The 22,743-nt window shown below is 40.4% G+C and overlaps 2 protein-coding genes across 3 annotated transcripts; one reads left to right on the forward strand and one right to left on the reverse strand.

The window, feature by feature from the left end:
* Positions 1–329: 329 nt before the first annotated feature.
* Positions 330–14,696, forward strand: LOC137886732 (arginase-1-like). Its single transcript, XM_068729326.1, has 8 exons — positions 330–478; positions 565–637; positions 1,716–1,890; positions 12,327–12,486; positions 13,463–13,557; positions 13,648–13,752; positions 13,928–14,064; positions 14,141–14,696. The coding sequence occupies exons 1-8, from the start codon at positions 359–361 to the stop codon at positions 14,302–14,304; spliced, it is 1,029 nt and encodes a 342-aa protein (XP_068585427.1). The 5' UTR covers positions 330–358; the 3' UTR covers positions 14,305–14,696.
* Positions 14,697–15,128: 432 nt separating this feature from the next.
* Positions 15,129–22,667, reverse strand: LOC137886651 (microfibril-associated glycoprotein 4-like). 2 transcript variants are annotated; one of them, XM_068729193.1, is made up of 8 exons: positions 22,583–22,667; positions 20,926–21,256; positions 20,386–20,432; positions 19,092–19,244; positions 18,480–18,518; positions 18,268–18,364; positions 16,712–16,879; positions 15,129–15,744 (listed from the first exon to the last, which is right to left on the reverse strand). In XM_068729193.1, the coding sequence occupies exons 3-8, from the start codon at positions 20,389–20,391 to the stop codon at positions 15,491–15,493; spliced, it is 717 nt and encodes a 238-aa protein (XP_068585294.1). In that variant the 5' UTR covers positions 20,392–20,432; positions 20,926–21,256; positions 22,583–22,667; the 3' UTR covers positions 15,129–15,490. The 2 variants fall into 2 exon arrangements, with proteins under 2 accessions (XP_068585294.1, XP_068585293.1); XM_068729192.1 differs by having other exon boundaries at positions 19,092–19,247.
* Positions 22,668–22,743: the final 76 nt, after the last annotated feature.

The raw sequence follows: 22,743 nt of genomic DNA on the forward strand, positions 1-22,743 counted from the left end.
TATACTAAAGAAAAGTCCAGAAACTGAAAACAGATTTGTGTACATTTTACTTGTAATACTTACGTAGTATTGACTATTGCAGTATTAATTTGAAGTACCTGAGTATGTCTTTCAGAGACAATAAAGTTAAATTGAATGCTTTAAATATTCTCACTACAATTAAAACATCTCCGCATCAACTCTTCTTCGGTGGTGTTTTCATGAATTCATTACAGATCAATTTAAAAGTGTTTAGTAATTAACTCGTGACGTCACACAGCTCGTCACGTCTTCGTGTGTCCCGGGGCGGTGACGTCACGTGGGGAGGTTTTTCTTTTTAAGGAGGCTCCGGCCGGTCGGTCGTCAGGTGTCGGTCAGCATGAGGAGCGCGAGGACGCTGCGGAGTCTTCATCATGTCCACCATCATCTTCATCTTCATCATCGTCATCATCACGGGCGGTCAGCAGGGATCGTCGGAGCACCTTTCTCCAGGGGACAGGTGAGTGTGCACGAGGACACGGGGCGGCGCGTGCGTGTGAGAGAGCTGTAGTCATTGTTGTTGTTGTTGTTGTTGTTGTGCTGCAGCCTCGCGGAGGAGTGGAGAGAGGACCGGACCTGATCAGAGCCGCGGGACTCCTCAACAGACTACACGAGCAAGGTGACGTCCGCGTGCGCGTGCGTGCGTGCGTGTTATTCACAGAAGTATTCAGGTCCTCTACTGAAGTAAAAGTACTAATACAACAATGCAAAGTACAAGTACATAGAATAACATATTATTAATGATATATATACTATCATTAGCTAGATAAGTATACTATATTATATGCTCTATATATAGATATACATATATATGTATACACACATATATATGTGTATATATGGCCGAGAGGATTTCTGCAGTATTTTTACTTTAAACACGTTAAACTTGAAGAAATTCAAAAAGATCTTTTGAGTTCTTGAAATAAATAAATAATTAGTTGAATTAATTAATAAAGTTGTTTAATCTCAGCAGAGGACTTTATGTTCAAACTGATCTTTATTAGTCGTTACAGAGCGGAGACACGACTTTAATCTGATGAGATTTACAGATTAGAGCTGGACGTGTGAGTGTGTGTGTGTGTGTCTGTTTGTGAGTGTGTCTGTGTCTGTGTGTGTGTGTGTGTGTGTGTGTGTGTGTGTGTGTGTGTGTCTGTTTGTGAGTGTGTCTGTGTGTGTGTGTGTGTGTGTGTGTGTGTGTGTGTGTGTGTGAGAGAGTGTGTGTATGTACGTTTGTGAGTGTGTGTGTGTATGTGTGTGAGTGTGAGAGTGTGTCTGTGTGTGTGTGAGTGTGAGAGTGTATGTGTGTGTGTGTGTGTGTGTGTGTGTGTGTGTGTGTGTGTGTGTGGTTCATAAGTCACTCAGCTGCAGGTCGTTGTTCAGAAACTTGTTTACTTTTGTTGCAACATGAACATATTTCCACACAGAGATGATCTACTGACTGTTAATGTTCACCCAGAGAGCATTCTGGGAAACATCTACCTGTACTGACGGTTTCTCTTTTCTCAACTCTGTTGAGTAGAAAGAATAATAAAAATAGCAATATTTAAAATTAAAATAAATAACAATAATAATAAAGAATGACAATAATAGTAATGATCACTATTATTATATATTATTTTAATGATTATAATAATAATATGTGAAACAGGTTCTCTCTGCGTTCATTTCATTTCATCCTGAGGTTTCTGCGTCTGCAGGCTGTGCAGTGAAGGATTATGGGAACGTGGCGTTTGAGGACGTGGTGGAGGACGAGCCGGTGGGTCTGGTGAAGCGTGTGCGTGCGGTGGGCAGCGCCAACCAGAGGCTGTCTGAGGCGGTGCAGGCTGTGAAGAGGGACGGACACACCTCAGTGATGCTGGGAGGAGACCACAGGTGAGTTCACACCTGAGACACAGTAGTACTAGTCCGTTACTACAGTAAGAGTACTAACACCACACTGTGAAAACACTCTGTAAGAGTACTAATACTACACTGAAAACACTCTGTAAGAGTACTAATACTACACTGTGAAAACACTCTGTAAGAGTACTAATACTACATTGTGAAAACACTCTGTAAGAGTAGTAATACTACATTGTGAAAACACTCTGTAAGAGTAGTAATACTACACTGAAAACACTCTGTAAGAGTACTAATACCACACTGTGAAAACACTCTGTAAGAGTACTAATACTACATTGTAAAAACACTCTGTAAGAGTACTAATACTACACTGTGAAAACACTCTGTAAGTGTACTAATACTACACTGTGAAAACACCCTGTAAGAGTACTAATACTACACTGAAAACACTCTGTAAGAGTACTAATACCACACTGTGAAAACACTCTGTAAGAGTACAAATACTACATTGAAAACACTCTGTAAGAGTACTAATACTACATTGTGAAAACACTCTGTAAGAGTACTAATACTACACTGTGAAAACACTCTGTAAGAGTACTAATACTACACTGTGAAAAGACTCTGTAAGAGTACTAATACTACATTGAAAACACTCTGTAAGAGTACTAATACTACACTGAAAACACTCTGTAAGAGTACTAATACTACATTGAAAACACTCTGTAAGAGTACTAATACTACATTGTGAAAACACTCTGTAAGAGTACTAATACTACACTGAAAACACTCTGTAAGAGTACTAATACTACATTGAAAACACTCTGTAAGAGTACTAATACTACACTGTGAAAACACTCTGTAAGAGTACTAATACTACACTGAAAACACTCTGTAAGAGTACTAATGCTACACTGAAAACACTCTGTAAGAGTACTAATACTACACTGTGAAAAGACTCTGTAAGAGTACTAATACTACACTGTGAAAAGACTCTGTAAGAGTACTAATACTACACTGAAAACACTCTGTAAGAGTACTAATACTACACTGTGAAAACACTCTGTAAGAGTACTAATACTACACTGAAAACACTCTGTAAGAGTACTAATACTACATTGTGAAAACACTCTGTAAGAGTACTAATACTACATTGTGAAAAGACTCTGTAAGAGTACTAATACTACACTGTGAAAACACTCTGTAAGAGTACTAATACTACATTGTGAAAACACTCTGTAAGAGTACTAATACTACACTGTAAAAAGACTCTGTAAGAGTACTAATACTACACTGAAAACACTCTGTAAGAGTACTAATACTACACTGAAAACACTCTGTAAGAGTACTAATACTACACTGAAAACACCCTGTAAGAGTAGTAATACTACACTGAAAACACTCTGTAAGAGTACTAATACTACACTGAAAACACTCTGTAAGAGTACTAATACTACACTGAAAACACCCTGTAAGAGTATTAATACTACACTGAAAACACTCTGTAAGAGTACTAATACTACATTGAAAACACTCTGTAAGAGTAGTAATACTACATTGTGAAAACACTCTGTAAGAGTATTAATACTACACTGAAAACACTCTGTAAGAGTACTAATACTACACTGAAAACACTCTGTAAGAGTACTAATACTACACTGTGAAAACACTCTGTAAGAGTACTAATACTACACTGAAAACACTCTGTAAGAGTACTAATACTACACTGTGAAAACACCCTGTAAGAGTACTAATACTACACTGTGAAAACACTCTGTAAGAGTACTAATACTACATTGAAAACACTCTGTAAGAGTATTAATACTACACTGAAAACACCCTGTAAGAGTACTAATACTACTCTGTGAAAACACTCTGTAAGGTTACTAATACTACACTGAAAACACTCTGTAAGAGTACTAATACTACACTGTAAAAACACTCTGTAAGAGTACTAATACTACACTGTGAAAACACCCTGTAAGAGTACTAATACTACACTGAAAACACTCTGTAAGAGTACTAATACCACACTGTGAAAACACTCTGTAAGAGTACTAATACTACATTGAAAACACTCTGTAAGAGTACTAATACTACACTGAAAACACTCTGTAAGAGTACTAATACTACACTGTGAAAAGACTCTGTAAGAGTACTAATACTACACTGAAAACACTCTGTAAGAGTACTAATACTACATTGAAAACACTCTGTAAGAGTACTAATATTACACTGTGAAAACACTCTGTAAGAGTACTAATACTACACTGTGAAAAGACTCTGTAAGAGTACTAATACTACACTGTGAAAAGACTCTGTAAGAGTACTAATACTACACTGAAAACACTCTGTAAGAGTACTAATACTACACTGTGAAAACACTCTGTAAGAGTACTAATACTACACTGAAAACACTCTGTAAGAGTACTAATACTACATTGTGAAAACACTCTGTAAGAGTACTAATACTACATTGTGAAAAGACTCTGTAAGAGTACTAATACTACACTGTGAAAACACTCTGTAAGAGTACTAATACTACATTGTGAAAACACTCTGTAAGAGTACTAATACTACACTGTAAAAAGACTCTGTAAGAGTACTAATACTACACTGAAAACACTCTGTAAGAGTACTAATACTACACTGAAAACACTCTGTAAGAGTACTAATACTACACTGAAAACACTCTGTAAGAGTACTAATACTACACTGAAAACACCCTGTAAGAGTAGTAATACTACACTGAAAACACTCTGTAAGAGTACTAATACTACACTGAAAACACCCTGTAAGAGTATTAATACTACACTGAAAACACTCTGTAAGAGTACTAATACTACATTGAAAACACTCTGTAAGAGTAGTAATACTACATTGTGAAAACACTCTGTAAGAGTATTAATACTACACTGAAAACACTCTGTAAGAGTACTAATACTACACTGAAAACACTCTGTAAGAGTACTAATACTACACTGTGAAAACACTCTGTAAGAGTACTAATACTACACTGAAAACACTCTGTAAGAGTACTAATACTACACTGTGAAAACACCCTGTAAGAGTACTAATACTACACTGTGAAAACACTCTGTAAGAGTACTAATACTACATTGAAAACACTCTGTAAGAGTATTAATACTACACTGAAAACACCCTGTAAGAGTACTAATACTACTCTGTGAAAACACCCTGTAAGAGTACTAATACTACACTGAAAACACCCTGTAAGAGTACTAATACCACACTGTGAAAACACTCTGTAAGAGTACTAATACTACATTGAAAACACTCTGTAAGAGTATTAATACTACACTGAAAACACCCTGTAAGAGTACTAATACTACTCTGTGAAAACACTCTGTAAGGTTACTAATACTACACTGAAAACACTCTGTAAGAGTACTAATACTACACTGTAAAAACACTCTGTAAGAGTACTAATACTACACTGTGAAAACACCCTGTAAGAGTACTAATACTACACTGAAAACACTCTGTAAGAGTACTAATACCACACTGTGAAAACACTCTGTAAGAGTACTAATACTACATTGAAAACACTCTGTAAGAGTACTAATACTACACTGAAAACACTCTGTAAGAGTACTAATACTACACTGTGAAAAGACTCTGTAAGAGTACTAATACTACACTGAAAACACTCTGTAAGAGTACTAATACTACATTGAAAACACTCTGTAAGAGTACTAATATTACACTGTGAAAACACTCTGTAAGAGTACTAATACTACACTGTGAAAAGACTCTGTAAGAGTACTAATACTACACTGTGAAAAGACTCTGTAAGAGTACTAATACTACACTGAAAACACTCTGTAAGAGTACTAATACTACACTGTGAAAACACTCTGTAAGAGTACTAATACTACACTGAAAACACTCTGTAAGAGTACTAATACTACATTGTGAAAACACTCTGTAAGAGTACTAATACTACATTGTGAAAAGACTCTGTAAGAGTACTAATACTACACTGTGAAAACACTCTGTAAGAGTACTAATACTACATTGTGAAAACACTCTGTAAGAGTACTAATACTACACTGTAAAAAGACTCTGTAAGAGTACTAATACTACACTGAAAACACTCTGTAAGAGTACTAATACTACACTGAAAACACTCTGTAAGAGTACTAATACTACACTGAAAACACTCTGTAAGAGTACTAATACTACACTGAAAACACCCTGTAAGAGTAGTAATACTACACTGAAAACACTCTGTAAGAGTACTAATACTACACTGAAAACACCCTGTAAGAGTATTAATACTACACTGAAAACACTCTGTAAGAGTACTAATACTACATTGAAAACACTCTGTAAGAGTAGTAATACTACATTGTGAAAACACTCTGTAAGAGTATTAATACTACACTGAAAACACTCTGTAAGAGTACTAATACTACACTGAAAACACTCTGTAAGAGTACTAATACTACACTGTGAAAACACTCTGTAAGAGTACTAATACTACACTGAAAACACTCTGTAAGAGTACTAATACTACACTGTGAAAACACCCTGTAAGAGTACTAATACTACACTGTGAAAACACTCTGTAAGAGTACTAATACTACATTGAAAACACTCTGTAAGAGTATTAATACTACACTGAAAACACCCTGTAAGAGTACTAATACTACTCTGTGAAAACACCCTGTAAGAGTACTAATACTACACTGAAAACACCCTGTAAGAGTACTAATACTACATTGAAAACACTCTGTAAGAGTACTAATACTACATTGAAAACACTCTGTAAGAGTACTAATACTACACTGAAAACACCCTGTAAGAGTACTAATACTACACTGTGAAAACACTCTGTAAGAGTACTAATACTACTCTGTGAAAACACCCTGTAAGAGTACTAATACTACACTGTGAAAACACTCTGTAAGAGTACTAATACTACACTGAAAACACTCTGTAAGAGTATTAATACTACACTGAAAACACCCTGTAAGAGTACTAATACTACTCTGTGAAAACACCCTGTAAGAGTACTAATACTACACTGAAAACACCCTGTAAGAGTACTAATACTACATTGAAAACACTCTGTAAGAGTACTAATACTACATTGGAAACACTCTGTAAGAGTACTAATACTACACTGTGAAAACACTCTGTAAGAGTACTAATACTACATTGTGAAAACACTCTGTAAGAGTAGTAATACTACACTGAAAACACTCTGTAAGAGTACTAATACTACACTGAAAACACTCTGTAAGAGTACTAATACTACACTGAAAACACTCTGTAAGAGTACTAATACTACACTGTGAAAACACTCTGTAAGAGTACTAATACCACACTGTGAAAACACTCTGTAAGAGTACTAATACTACATTGTGAAAACACTCTGTAAGAGTACTAATACTACACTGTGAAAACACTCTGTAAGTGTACTAATACTACACTGTGAAAACACTCTGTAAGGTTACTAATACTACACTGAAAACACTCTGTAAGAGTACTAATACTACACTGTAAAAACACTCTGTAAGAGTACTAATACTACACTGTGAAAACACCCTGTAAGAGTACTAATACTACACTGAAAACACTCTGTAAGAGTACTAATACCACACTGTGAAAACACTCTGTAAGAGTACTAATACTACATTGAAAACACTCTGTAAGAGTACTAATACTACACTGAAAACACTCTGTAAGAGTACTAATACTACACTGTGAAAAGACTCTGTAAGAGTACTAATACTACACTGAAAACACTCTGTAAGAGTACTAATACTACATTGAAAACACTCTGTAAGAGTACTAATATTACACTGTGAAAACACTCTGTAAGAGTACTAATACTACACTGAAAACACTCTGTAAGAGTACTAATATTACACTGTGAAAACACTCTGTAAGAGTACTAATACTACACTGAAAACACTCTGTAAGAGTACTAATGCTACACTGAAAACACTCTGTAAGAGTACTAATACTACACTGTGAAAAGACTCTGTAAGAGTACTAATACTACACTGAAAACACTCTGTAAGAGTACTAATACTACATTGAAAACACTCTGTAAGAGTACTAATATTACACTGTGAAAACACTCTGTAAGAGTACTAATACTACACTGAAAACACTCTGTAAGAGTACTAATGCTACACTGAAAACACTCTGTAAGAGTACTAATACTAAACTGTGAAAAGACTCTGTAAGAGTACTAATACTACGCTGTGAAAAGACTCTGTAAGAGTACTAATACTACACTGAAAACACTCTGTAAGAGTACTAATACTACACTGTGAAAACACTCTGTAAGAGTACTAATACTACACTGAAAACACTCTGTAAGAGTACTAATACTACATTGTGAAAACACTCTGTAAGAGTACTAATACTACATTGTGAAAAGACTCTGTAAGAGTACTAATACTACACTGTGAAAACACTCTGTAAGAGTACTAATACTACATTGTGAAAACACTCTGTAAGAGTACTAATACTACACTGTGAAAAGACTCTGTAAGAGTACTAATACTACACTGAAAACACTCTGTAAGAGTACTAATACTACACTGAAAACACTCTGTAAGAGTACTAATACTACACTGAAAACACCCTGTAAAAGTAGTAATACTACACTGAAAACACTCTGTAAGAGTACTAATACTACATTGAAAACACTCTGTAAGAGTACTAATACTACATTGTGAAAACACTCTGTAAGAGTATTAATACTACACTGAAAACACTCTGTAAGAGCACTAATACTACACTGAAAACACTCTGTAAGAGTACTAATACTACACTGAAAACACCCTGTAAGAGTACTAATACTATACTGTGAAAACACTCTGTAAGAGTACTAATACTACACTGTGAAAACACTCTGTAAGAGTACTAATACTACACTGAAAACACCCTGTAAGAGTACTAATACTACACTGTGAAAACACTCTGTAAGAGTACTAATACTACACTGAAAACACTCTGTAAGAGTACTAATACTACACTGAAAACACCCTGTAAGAGTACTAATACTACATTGAAAACACTCTGTAAGAGTACTAATACTACACTGTGAAAACACTCTGTAAGAGTACTAATACTACACTGTGAAAACACTCTGTAAGAGTACTAATACTACACTGAAAACACCCTGTAAGAGTACTAATACTACACTGTGAAAACACTCTGTAAGAGTACTAATACTACACTGAAAACACTCTGTAAGAGTACTAATACTACACTGTGAAAACACTCTGTAAGAGTGCTAATACTACACTGTGAAAACACTCTGTAAGAGTATTAATACTACACTGTGAAAACACTCTGTAAGAGTACTAATACTACTCTGTGAAAACACCCTGTAAGAGTACTAATACTACACTGTGAAAACACTCTGTAAGAGTACTAATACTACACTGAAAACACTCTGTAAGAGTACTAATACTACACTGAAAACACCCTGTAAGAGTACTAATACTACTCTGTGAAAACACCCTGTAAGAGTACTAATACTACACTGAAAACACTCTGTAAGAGTACTAATACTACTCTGTGAAAACACTCTGTAAGAGTACTAATACTACTCTGTGAAAAGACTCTGTAAGAGTACTAATACTACACTGTGAAAACACTCTGTAAGAGTACTAATACTACACTGAAAACACCCTGTAAGAGTACTAATACTACACTGAAAACACTCTGTAAGAGTACTAATACTACTCTGTGAAAACACCCTGTAAGAGTACTAATACTACACTGTGAAAACACTCTGTAAGAGTACTAATACTACACTGAAAACACCCTGTAAGAGTACTAATACTACACTGTGAAAACACTCTGTAAGAGTACTAATACTACACTGAAAACACCCTGTAAGAGTACTAATACTACACTGTGAAAACACCCTGTAAGAGTACTAATATTACACTGAAAACACTCTGTAAGAGTACTAATACTACTCTGTGAAAAGGAGATTTAAAAACAATGAAGAATATTCACTGAAACATTAAAAAGCTAAAGTAAAAGATAGTAATAGTTACAGTGCAGTTTAAGAAGTAAAATGCAGAAACTGATGAATATCCTTGAATGTGGAAAAACATAAAAGTCTTCAGTCTGGACCTAAAGGAGCTGACGGTAGAAAATAAGGCGCGTGTATTGTTCTTGTTTCTGGTTATGGTGTCAGAGAAGGACTGCCTGAAGATATGAATTATAATGGTGAAGTCTCTCTTCATGGATGTCTCAGTGAACCTGCGCTCAGCTTTCTCTCTCTGTTCTCTATTCAGACCAGCGTAGCTTCAAGGAGACCTTTGCTTCCCCGAGACGACCTTCGCTTTAGTGGGAGCGACTCGTGTCTACGAGCTCATAGAGGGCCGCTGTGGACGAGTACTCCCGAACGAACAGAGACACTTTGTCACAACCTCGGTTTACAGATTGCTCTCTGAAAGAAAACACAGAATGATCAGAAAGTGCAACATCAGTCACAGCAACCTTGGAGATGATCAGGTCCAGAGTGTTCCCTCTGTTCTGGGTCCCGTCACATGAGTCAGATCACCACATAGTTCTATAGACCCGCTGTCCTGGGGACCATCAACATGGATATTAAAATCACCAACAACAACAGCACAGTCAAGATCAATACAGATGATAGACAGCAGTTCAGTGAAGTCATCAGAGCAGGTGGGACAGTAGTTAGATGTAGAGATGCACCGATCCGATATCAATATCTGTATCGGTCCCGATATAGGAAAAAATTCTAGATCGGGTATCGGTGACAATGTGACCGATCCATAAAGGCAAATCTATTCAGTCCACTTATATGCGTTGTGCTCTGCGTAACGTCATGCGCTAGCGAACTGGCCGCATAGATTGTTTTCAAAATGGAGCGAGCGAAAGGATCAGCCATCTGGAACTGGGCAGCCGCTCTCAGTTGTCGGGGATAAGGGATTCCGGCTGCTAGTTAACCACCCGGAACCACGCTACGACATGGGAAGCCGAAAATATTTGTCGGAGACGGCGCTACCTGAACTGCACGGTAAAGTGTGCAAACGCATATTGAAGGAGATAAAAGATGTCAAATCGATAAGTTTCACGACAGACATCTGGAGCTCCGACGTTTCCCCTGTGTCACTTTTAAGTTTAACAGCACACTGGCTGGATGAAACTTTTGTGCCACACAGTGCAATGTTAAATGCAACAAACTTCCGTGGGTCGCACACCAGCGAAGCGATAGCAGCTAGCCTGAAGGAAATGTTTGACAAGTGGCAAATTCCGTTGAGCAAAATCCACGTGATTCTGAGGGACAACGCCAGCAACATGAGAAAAGCGATGGACAACCTGGGGGCGCGTAGCGTCGGCTGCGTTTTTTAAATCGATTCAGCACTGTTTTTCTCTATTAGATCGGTATCAGATCGGTATCGGTCGATACTAAACCTCAGATATCTGTATCGATATCGGAAGTGAAAAACGTGGATCGGTGCATCCCTAGTTAGATGTTCTGTACATGTTCAGGAATAAAGCTCCAGTGGAATTCAGTTCAAAGGACCAAAGGACGTCACATAATACTAATACCACTCATAATACTAGTACCACTCATAATACTAGTACCACTCATAATACTAATACCACTCATAATACTAGTACCACTCATAATACTAGTACCACTAATAATACTAGTACCACTCATAATACTAGTACCACTCATAATACTAATACCACTCATAATACTAATACCACTCATAATACTAGTACCACTAATAATACTAATACCACTCATAATACTAATACCACTCATAATACTAATACCACTCATAATACTAGTACCACTCATAATACTAATACCACTCATAATACTAGTACCACTCATAATACTAGTACCACTCATAATACTAATACCACTCATAATACTAGTACCACTCATAATACTAGTACCACTCATAATACTAATACCACACAGTAGAAGTAGAAGGTAGCATGAAAGTACAAGTACCTGAATCATTGATTTAAACACTTTAACGTGTGTTCAGTAACAACAGCAGCAACCGGCAGGACACACACACACACACACACACACACACACACACACACACACAAGGATATTTCTCAATTCAAACGATTCATGAAGAAACTTTAAATACTAAAACTGAATAATTAACTGTAATAAACTTCATTAAACCTGCTTCTGTGATATAAAACATAAGAAACAACTCACAGAAGTATTTACATTAAAATATACTTAAAGTACCAAAAGTCATCAAAAAAGAACTAATTCTGCAGAATGTCTGTTTTTCATCACTGTAGTAAAAAGTACACTATTATATATATATAATAGAGGTGCAGTGGAGTAATGAAAAGTAAATACTCCAGAGTAGTACTAGTACCAGTACTTTGAAGTCCTGATTAAAACCATTTCTCAGAAGATGTGAGGGAAACGTCTCTGTCTCTGTGTCCATCAGTCTGGCCATCGGCTCCGTTCACGGTCACTCTGCGGCAGTGGGAGATCTGAGCGTCGTTTGGGTCGACGCCCACGCCGACATCAACACGCCGCTGAGCTCGTACACAGGAAACATCCACGGCCAGCCGATGTCCTACCTCCTCCACGAGCTGCACAGTAAGGTCAGTTTATTAGGGACACCAGGACGAGTCCGTCCTGAATCCGTTCTGAGGGGGGAGGAGTCCATCCTGAGGGGGGAGGAGTCCATTCTGAGGGGAAGGAGTCTGTTCTGAGGAGTCCGTCCTGAGGAAGACGGAGTCCGTCCTGAGGGGGAAGAGTCTATCCTGAGGGGGGAGGAGTCCGTTCTGAGGGGAAGGAGTCTGTTCTGAGGGGAGGAGTCCGTCCTGAGGGGGAGGAGTCCGTCTTGAGGGAGACGGAGTCCGTCCTGAGGGGGAAGAGTCTATCCTGAGGGGGGAGTAGCCCGTCCTGAGGGGGGAGGAGTCCATCCTGAGGGAGCCGGAGTCCATCCTGAGGGGGAGGAGTCCGTTTTGAGGGGAAGGAGTCCGTTCTAAGGGGGAGGAGTCCGTTCTGAGGGGGGAGGAGTCCATCCTGAGAGGGAGGAGTCCGTTTTGAGGGGAAGGAGTCCGTACTAAGGGGGAGGAGTCCGTTCTGAGGGGGGAGGAGTCCGTCCTGAGGGGGAGGAGTCCGTTCTGAGAGGGAGGAGTCCGTCCTGAGGGGGAAGAGTCTATCCTGAGGGGGGAGTAGCCCGTCTTGAGGGGGGAGGAGTCCATCCTGAGGGAGACGGAGTCCATCCTGAGAGGGAGGAGTCTGTCCTGAGCAGGGAGGAGTCCGTCCTGAGGGGGGGGAGTCCGTTTTGAGGGGAAGGAGTCCGTACTAAGGGGGAGGAGTCCGTTCTGAGGGGGGAGGAGTCCGTCCTGAGGGGGAGGAGTCCGTTGTGAGGCTGTTGTCAGCACTGTTAGCTGTTGTCAGCACTGTTAGCGTTGTTAGCACTGTTAGCGTTGTTAGCACTGTTGGCTGTTGTCAGCACTGTTAGCGTTGTTAGCACTGTTAGCGTTGTTAGCACTGTTAGCACTGTTAGGTCTTCAGAAACTCTTGGCCCCACACAGACCTGTTGTTGTTGTTGTTCTGTGTCTCCAGATTCCCGTCCTGCCCAACTTCTCGTGGATCAAACCGTGCGTGTGGGCCAAAGACCTGGTCTACGTGGGTCTGAGAGACGTGGATCCAGCAGAGCAGTAGGTCTTCATCTCCTTCATCCTCCTCTCAGGTAACATTCAGGGAGCGTTGATGAAACGGTAAAAGAGCTGACGAGTCGTGTTTCACAGCTACATCCTGAAGCTTCTGGGTGTGAAGGTGTTCTCCATGTCGGAGGTGGATCAGCTCGGGGTCTCCAGAGTCATGGAGGAGACCTGTGACTACCTGTCTGCCAGGTAGACCTTCAATCTTTATATCCACCAATGAAATCAGAGCTTTTACTCCTTCACGCCACTAATAACAATAACAACAATAACAATAAAGTAATTATAAAATACCAATAATAATAGTAGTATTATTTAGTATACCACTAATAATGACAATAATAAATGTGATGTATTACTTGTACAGAGGGAAGAAACCGATCCACCTGAGCTACGACATCGACGCCATCGACCCCTCAGTTACCCCGGCAACGGGGACACCTGTAGCGGGGGGGCTGACCTACAGAGAGGGGGTCTACATCGCTGAACACCTCAGTCAGACAGGTGGGCCGCAGCAGCCAGTTAGCTTAGCTTAGCATAGAGACCGGAGAACCACGCTGAGTGTGTGCTCGTCCTGCAGGTCTCCTGTCGGCGGTGGACTTGGTGGAGGTGAATCCTCTGAGGGGTCAGACCGAAGAGGACGTCCGGTCCACGGTCGACACGGCGGTGGATCTGCTGCTCGCCTGTTTCGGACGCCTCCGCGGTGGAAACCACACGCCGGATTACCGCCTGCCCGAGCCTTGACGAGGGACGACGCCGGGCTCTCCGACTGTACTGACGGACACCTGAACGCCTCTGACCATGAAAGGGACAATCAGAGAAGAATACAGTCAGTGAAGTTCTGCTGCTTTAAACCAAAGAAACAAAGATGTTCCTGAAGGGAGTTCAACTTTAAAAACAAATCATGTTCATTGATTAATCTACTGTATCAATTATCCTTTTGATTCATTATTTAATCTGTAAAAAATTGAATATTCTGTTGATATGAAGCAGCCAATGTTTGCTGAATAAATAAGTGAGCGATCGTCAATGTTCTGTTGATCGACTCGTCAATTAATTGTTTGAGCTTTAAATTTCATTCAACTGCCTAAAGTGTAAATTCATCTAAATAAAGATGGTTGAAACATGGTTCTATACTTTATGCTCCACGTGTTCCTCTTTTGAAATGGTTTCAGCAGTTACTGCTGTGATTTACACTCCATCAGATTCTATTCTACCAGATTCTTTACTTGAGGGGGAACAGGAGGGGGCTGCTACGTTTCCATGATGACGCTGACGTTATGTCGAAGCGCCTTTCCCCATTCGTTAGCTTGTTAGCTAACTCGCTTCAGGACGTAAAAGGTTTATTTCTATCGGCACATGACGCCGTGATACAGCCTGAGCGATCAGCCCTGTTTTATTTCTCATTTGTTTCCATGTAAAGTATAAATTTGAATATTAAATATCATACATGTATGTTGCTTTTTGTTCAGCCGATACGAGACACGCTACCTGAGTGTTTGTGACTCCAGGTGAGTCCAGAATCCAGACACAAGGAGACAGAGTGAAGACATCACATCAGCTTTCTGCTTCAGCTTCTCTTTTATTGTCACCGTACAGCAGATAATGATTCACATCAGGGTTTCAAACCTCCACCAAACTACTACCTGTCCTGGACTGAAACATGGTTCTATACTTTATGCTCCTCGTGTTCCTCTTTTGAAATGGTTTCAGCAGTTACTGCTGTGATTTACACTTCATCAGATTCTATCAATGCGTTTCCATTTAAAGATTATGAGCCATTCTGAGATGGTAACACACTTTAAAACCATCAGCTGCTTTTCTTGAGCTGTTGATCAGTTTCAGGAACATAAGACCTAAGATTACATGATTAATGAGAGAAAGAAATCACAAGAGATCAGCTGATGTTCTGCTGTACGTTGGTCCTGAACTATTGCACAGGACGGATCTTCATGCTGATGGTCTTCAGGGAGTAGTCATGACCCTTCCAATGGTACCACGACACTCCAACAGCATAGAGAGTACTGTCAGCCCCCCAACGATAAACCCCGTTGGGGTTTGCTTGGTGACAATTCTTGTACCAGAACGCCCCCAGGTATCGTCTGGCACAGTTCTTCACATCCTTGTCCTGGTCTTTGTCGAAGGTGGAGAACTTCTGTCCGTTGTGATAACTCAGGGAGTCTCCTACAGAAAACACACACAAGAACCACAGTGTTTGTAAATCAGCATTAACTTTAAATATCAGAGACACAGCGGAGGAAACAGTTTAGTCACTTGTGTTGTTTTGGACGGTGTGTTTGGCTAACAGCTAACAGAGCTACTTGTACACACACCGCTGTACCGCTAACACCAATCAGTTTTGTTTTCAGTCAACATCGTATGTTGGGTCTTACAAGACGACTTCCGCTTGTTTTTGAGTTTGAATGAAGAGTGTTTTACGATGCTTTATGACCCATCAGTGGTGGTCCATCAGGGCCAGCAAAGCCTTCTCTGCTGGCCTAAACAGAATCACAAAGTTATAGCCATTTCATAATTAAATCATTTTTCATAAATACACTACATGTATTCTAAATATTGTTTCCCATTAGCTTATTATGTCATTGCATAGCTACTGTCTTAATGACGAAGCATCCCGTCATGCACGTATTCATGTTTCTGCACTCTGCAGTTAGTGTATTTGGAGTTGTTGAGCTTCATGTCACATTTTATTTCACTTGTCAAATGTTGCAGTGTTATGTGAATATGTGGTTTTTACATGAAACAAATAACCGTAGCTGTGGCGTCATGAGGGTATTGGGAGTAGTTCAACTGTAGTAGGACAGCACTGAAGGCCCAGGTATAAAACACACGGCCCGCCACTGCGACCCATTGTTACGTGTATCACCGGTCGTTAGTTAGCTCACTCTCATTGTTTTGGACGGTGTGTTGGGCTAACAGCTAACAGAACTACCAGTTCACACATTGTTGAGCACATTGCCGCCACTTAGCTGCTACTCCGCAGGCATGCAGTTTGGTAAGTTTGTTAATATTTAATGTGATGGGGTTCAGATTAACACGAGCGCTCCATCATATTCTGATCTATTTTATTTGTTTCTGAAATTACATTAATAAATAACAGATGGACTAACAGACTAAACGTCATCTCACTCACCTGCCCCTCCGTTGGTGAATCCAGATACTTTCAGTACAAATCCGTCACATTCTGCACCGACGGAGAACACAGAGTAGCGAGCAAACACTTTTTTCCAGTTGAAGTCCTCCATGTCGACCAGAAGCTCATATTTTTGTTTCTGTGTCAGGTAGTGGATGTGGTCCAGACCTGTGAATATATATATATACACACACACACACACACACACACACACACACTTATGAAGGTGTACACATTGGCCACAGTTTGACATTTTCTACCTAATTCAATAAAACGCTGACATACTATAAATTCAGGAGAAGAACAAACTGAATGAATGACTTGAGCCCCCAAATGTGGCCACAGCTCCATTTCAGGAGTTTAATGTGTGTACTGTAATGAACATTGAGTTTCATGAAGTCGTGATTCCATTCTTCATCTTCCTCTTGTCTGGGGCCGGTTCATGGGGGCAGCAGGCTTAGCGGGGTATTCTAGCGAACCCTCTCCCAAGCAATGTTTTCCTGCTCTTCCTTGCGAACCCTGAAGGTTCCTAGACCAGACGGGGTATATAGACCCTCCGTGTGTTCTGGGTCCATCTTAACCAGTTGGACGTGCCCAGAAAACCTCTAAAGGGAGGCGTCCAGGAGGATCCTGATCAGATGTTGAACCACCTCAGCTGGCCCCTTTAGACGTGAAGGAGCAGCGGTTCTACTCTGAGCTCCCTCTGGATGTCTGAACTCCTCACCATATCTCTAAAGCTGAGCCCAGACTCCCTACGAAGGGAGATCATGTCGGCTGTTTGTCTCCGCCATCTCAGTCTTTGGGTCACAACCTAAAGCTCATGACTATAAGTGAGGGTCTGAACGTAGATGGACTACTAAATCAAGAGCTTGGCCTCCGTCTCAACGATCCGGTACAAAGGCTTCATCGCTGCCGATGCCGTACCGAAACCACCTGTCCATCTCATGCTCCATTTTACCCTCACTGGTGAACAAGACCCTGAGATACTTGAACTCCCTCACTTGGGGCAGTGACTTTGTCCCCAACCTGGCAGAAGACCATGGCTACAAACCGCCCCAGTGCTAAAGAAGGTCCCATTCTGAAGGAGCCAACAGAACCACATCATCTGCAAAGAGCGGAAATGCAATTCTAAAGGTCCCCAAACTGGACACTCTCCTTCCCCCCCCCCCGCTAAGCCTTGAAATTCTGTCCATGTAAATCACAAACAGGACTGTTGATAAGGGACAACCCAGCGTGTTTGACTTTGTGCCGAGTATCCGGACACAACAAGGACCAGATGGCCCGTATAAATAACCCCGGTACCCTGTATTCCCCACAGGATCCTCCTAAGGACAGGGTTGTAGGCCTTCTCCAAGACTGGATGGACAAACTCCCATGACCCCTCCAACAGACCTGCAAAGGGTAAAGAGCTGGTCCACTGGTCCACAACCAGGACAGAATCCACATCGCTCCTCCTGGATCTGAGGATCGACAATCGGTCGGAGCCTCCTTTAAGGCACCCTAGAATAAACGTTCCTGTTGAGGCTGAGCATGAATAGTTTGGTTTTGTTTCTCACCAAGCCAGTACTCTCCTGAAGTGTTACCAAAGCCGAACTTGTATTGGTCCCAGGGCCTGTAGAAGTTCAGTGATCCGTCCATCCTCCTCTGGATTACCTGGAGGGGGGGAGGTATCTGACAGCTCAAGTTTCCACACAACAAGGTTTTTGCTGGTATGTGATTGATTGTAAAGGTCCAACTGGAAGTGCTCATGCTTCTGGTAAATACTCACCGTCCATCGTCCTCCTTCTGACTCCATGTCACAGTACACCTACACACAAACACAGAACACATAACACCTCCTTATTCAAGGAGCTAAGACTGATCGGAGTCCATAGAAGCGGCAACCTCTGGTACTAAAGAGTGAAGTCAAAGCTTCACGTGTTAAAGCTGCATTCTCTCTAGTGTCCACCAGGGGGCGACTCCTCTGGTTGTATAGAAGTCTAGTCTAAAATGACTCTACTTCTCTCTTGATTTATTCCCTCAGTAAACATTGTAAACATGAGTTTATGGTCTCAATCTCTAGTTTCAAGTATTCTTCAATACAGCATGATGTTCATTTAGTACATTATGCTCCATTTAGAGTCAAACAGACCATAAAGCAGGGGATGCTTTAGGGGCGGGGCTACACAGTGATTGACAGGTCTCTACCAGAGACGTATACGCCGTCTCTACGTCACTCCTCCTCAGTCCAGATATGGTTAAATACATCAGTTCATAAACCAATGAGAGACGTCACAATGCCTACGTCCACTTCTTATAAACAGTCTGTGGTCCATAAGTAGTCAGCAGGAAGTTCCTCTAATCTGGCAGAAACACTTTGTGGTGTAAATGTGAAGGTTACCTCGACAGCAGACTTCTCTCCAGCGGGATGGATGGTGTACACTCCACTGGGTCGTCTTTTGTCCTGCTGATGGATGTCGCTGCAGTCCAGTGGTTGGATGAGATCGTAGCAGCTGATCAACAGCGGAGCCAGGAGGAGGAGGACGACTGAAACCTGCTGGAACAAGTTTGAATTTAACTTTCTGTTGTCGCAGTTTAACAGTTTGTCTTCTGACACGTTGACTTTCTTAGTTCTGGAGTGAGAAACAAAAAGGTTGAGAGAACAAAACTACTTAGTTAGGTTTAGGTAAAGATCTTTGTTTGTGTTAGAATAACTTAAAGAAGTGCCGTTAGTTAAGTACACAAGTTATGAGACAAATAAATCAACATTGACTTCTGGTTTCGGACTTATCGGTTCTGCTATCGGTACTTTCTTAGTCCTGCAGTGAGACGTTCTCGTCTCAAACGTCCTCTCTCTGTCTCTGTGTCTCTTTGTCTTTGTCTCCGGCTCAGTACAGCGTGAGACTCACATCATGATCAGAGAGAAGAAAACATTTGAGAACTCTGGTCGTCTCAAACACAATCAAGCCCTCACGAGTAAATTTATCACAACGTGACCAATAAGCAGAAAAGAACATCTTTTTGTGGAGCAGCCGTCAGGTAACGGTAGTGATGTCATACAGTAGTGATGTCATACATTAGAGATGTCATACAGAGTTTGATCAGAAGAACAGGGTCATCAAAGAAAGACAATCACTGAGTTAATTGTTTAGCTGAGAATGGACTTGAACGATTTCAGAACTTCTTGTAGCTTGTTGGGCTGAGACTGCTGAACGAGTGTCATAGACCCAGTTTAAGTCAGTCAGTGTGTATTGAGTTGTTTAATACAAAGTTATTAATAAGGGGAGCAGCTGTGTGGTTGAACTTTATTCAGCCCTTTGCTGCTCAGAATATTGTTTATTTTATAAATTAGTTGATTAGTTGTTGGCATTGGAATAGTTTAGTCTACAATAGTGAGTTATGTTAACATTGATGCTCTAGAAAGACTATTTGTTTACATAAGAATAATAAAAGCAACGTTGATTCTTTTCTTAATTAATTGTCTTTTTCTTTCACTAAATAATCAAAAGGAACCTATCAGAGCACTAGTATCGATAAAATCCTAACGACGTCGTGATACAGTCAGGGAGTTGTGAACGTTGACATGAACAGAGGTCTGCTGCTGAAAGTCCTGCGTTTGTTTAAACTACGTCACAGAAATCATGAACCTTCATATCTACTGATATCACAAACGGTCTGTAAAATATCACGTTTACCTTCATTGTTGGATTTGTGCTGAAACGACGTGGATCCGTCTGACGCTCTGAAAATACAAGAAGACGTTGAAAAGGGTTCACATGGAACAGATTAATTATCACTGAAACAAAACTGCTGTTCTTTAATCACAAAGGATGATACAAATGAAACAACGTTTAAGCTCCAACATCACCGTACAGTCACGACATCACTTCAAATCTAACTTTAGTCAAACTTATTTTACTGCAATCATAACGTCTGATCTGCTTTTCAGAGCCACGAATCAAAAACTATTAAAAAAATCCAGAGTTTTTGAGAATCGTTAGTTTCACTAAACAAACATCGTGATACTCAAATGTATCGATATTTAAGTTTACAATTAAAGGAAGAATAAAACTACCACACAAGTAGTTACAGATTGTTCATAACAAAGACACTTTTTCTCTTAACAGTTGACATGCAATTGTAAAATGTTAATATTCAGTCATTTTGGTTAAAGACTGAAATCATAAACAGACAGTAAGAGCTGGTTTATCTCTGAGCTTCCTGTCTGAACTCACCTGCAGGTCCAAGTCTGGAGGAAACAAACTGCTGCTTCTCCTTCACTCGGTCCGCTTTTATCTGCACAAGGTTCTGTGACGTCACACCAGTTCACGAAGACACATTCAATGAAGACATGATCAGACGCATGATAAGTGTGTATTTAGTTTAATACAAACAGTCCAACATCAACACAGCTTAATATTTGAGTAATATCTGTAACCGATACAGTCAATGATCTTATCTGAGTGTTTGTGTTCCTCTTCAAGTCCTCCTGGACGTCCTGTTCTTCTTCTTCTACTCACGTTATGTTTGAAACATTAAACTGAGTTTGTTTTTCTGATGAAGGCCCTTTAGAACCAAATGATTGTGAATTAAAGAAAGTTTAACCGTAAGAAGATTTAGAGCTTTAAAACAACAACAACTTTGAGTAACTTTAAGGAACACTGGAACATCATACTTTACCTCAAACCCTGGAGGAATCGGTTTGTCTGGTATTGTCCCAGTTTGTCTAGTATTGTCCCAGTTTGTCCAGTATAGTCCCAGTTTGTCTAGTATTGTCCCAGTTTGTCTGGTATTGTCCCAGTTTGTCCAGTATAGTCCCAGTTTGTCCAGTATTGTCCCAGTTTGTCCAGTATAGTCCCAGTTTGTCCGGTATTGTCCCAGTTTGTCCAGTACAGCCCCAGTTTGTTCTATACATTACAGTCATTTTCTTTTTTTTTACTAAATACTATATATCTATACTGTGCCGGTTTGACTGGTATTTCCCCGCTTTGTCCGGTATTGTCCCGCTTTGTCTGGTATTGTCCCGCTTTGTCCGGTATTGTACCGGTTTGTCTGGTATTTCCCCAGTTTGTCCGGTATTGTCCCAGTTTGTCCGGTATTGTCCCAGTTTGTCTGGTATTGTCCCACTTTGTCCAGTATTGTCCCAGTGTATCCAGTATAGTCCTGGTTTGTCTGGTATTGTCCCAGTTTGTCCGGTATTGTCCCGGTTTGTCTGGTATTGTCCCAGTGTATCCAGTATAGTCCTGGTTTGTCTGGTATTGTCCCAGTTTGTCTGGTATTGTCCCACTTTGTCCAGTATTGTCCCAGTGTATCCAGTATAGTCCTGGTTTGTCTGGTATTGTCCCAGTTTGTCGGGTATTGTCCCGGTTTGTCCGAAATTGTACCGGTTTGTCCGGTATTGTCCCAGTTTGTCCAGTATTGTCCCAGTTTGTCTAGTATTGTCCCGGTTTGTCCGGTACAGCCCCAGTTTGTTCTATACATTACAGTCATTTTCTTTTTTCTTACTATATACTACATATCTATACTGTGCCGGTTTGACTGGTATTGTCCCGGTTTGTCCCGACTATCCGTAAAACACTAAAATCTCCTGGTTTTCAACGATCTTGGTGTAAATGCAGAAATAAAAGATGTCCAGATAGCAAAGTAAAAGAGCATGCTGATGGTGCATTCGTGTGTGGGACACTTAAGAGTCCCGGATCGGTGGTTTGTATTTGTGTTCCCCCTGAGCCGTCTCCAACAGCTCTGGTGGTCCCACATGTAAACCGTCAATATAATATGAACATGTTGAAACCGGATCAAGAACTGAAAAACAACCAAACTGTAATGTCTGAAACTAAACACTTCAGGAAGGACAACAGAGCAGAACCTTTAGATAAATATTTGACGTTCTACCTTCTGCACAATGTGTTGTAGAAGCAGGATCCTCTGGCGGATGTCCGGCTGGTGGCGCCGCACGTCTTCATATCCTAGAGGACATCTTTTTGGAGTCAAACAGGACAAGTTACTACAGAGGCCAGCAGCTGGTTTTCTTTGGCTCAGATTCAGGAACATGA

This window comes from Cebidichthys violaceus, unplaced genomic scaffold (assembly GCF_023349555.1).
Source record: "Cebidichthys violaceus isolate CVI_PGR_0920_01 unplaced genomic scaffold, fCebVio1.0.p SCAF_45, whole genome shotgun sequence".
Taxonomy (NCBI): domain Eukaryota; kingdom Metazoa; phylum Chordata; class Actinopteri; order Perciformes; family Stichaeidae; genus Cebidichthys; species Cebidichthys violaceus.

Bases quoted from the DNA above. Each gene is read 5' to 3' on its own strand.
- LOC137886732 (XM_068729326.1), top strand. From the start codon at position 359: ATGAGGAGCGCGAGGACGCTGCGGAGTCTTCATCATGTCCACCATCAT. The intron at 479-564 runs GTGAGTGTGCAC...GTTGTGCTGCAG, and splicing joins CACCTTTCTCCAGGGGACAG to CCTCGCGGAGGAGTGGAGAG. The intron at 1,891-12,326 runs GTGAGTTCACAC...TGTGTCCATCAG, and splicing joins ATGCTGGGAGGAGACCACAG to TCTGGCCATCGGCTCCGTTC.
- LOC137886651 (XM_068729192.1), bottom strand. The intron at 18,365-18,479 runs GTGAGTATTTAC...CCCCCCCTCCAG, and splicing joins CAGAAGGAGGACGATGGACG to GTAATCCAGAGGAGGATGGA. The intron at 15,745-16,711 runs GTGAGTGAGATG...TGTTTTCTGTAG, and splicing joins ATTCACCAACGGAGGGGCAG to GAGACTCCCTGAGTTATCAC.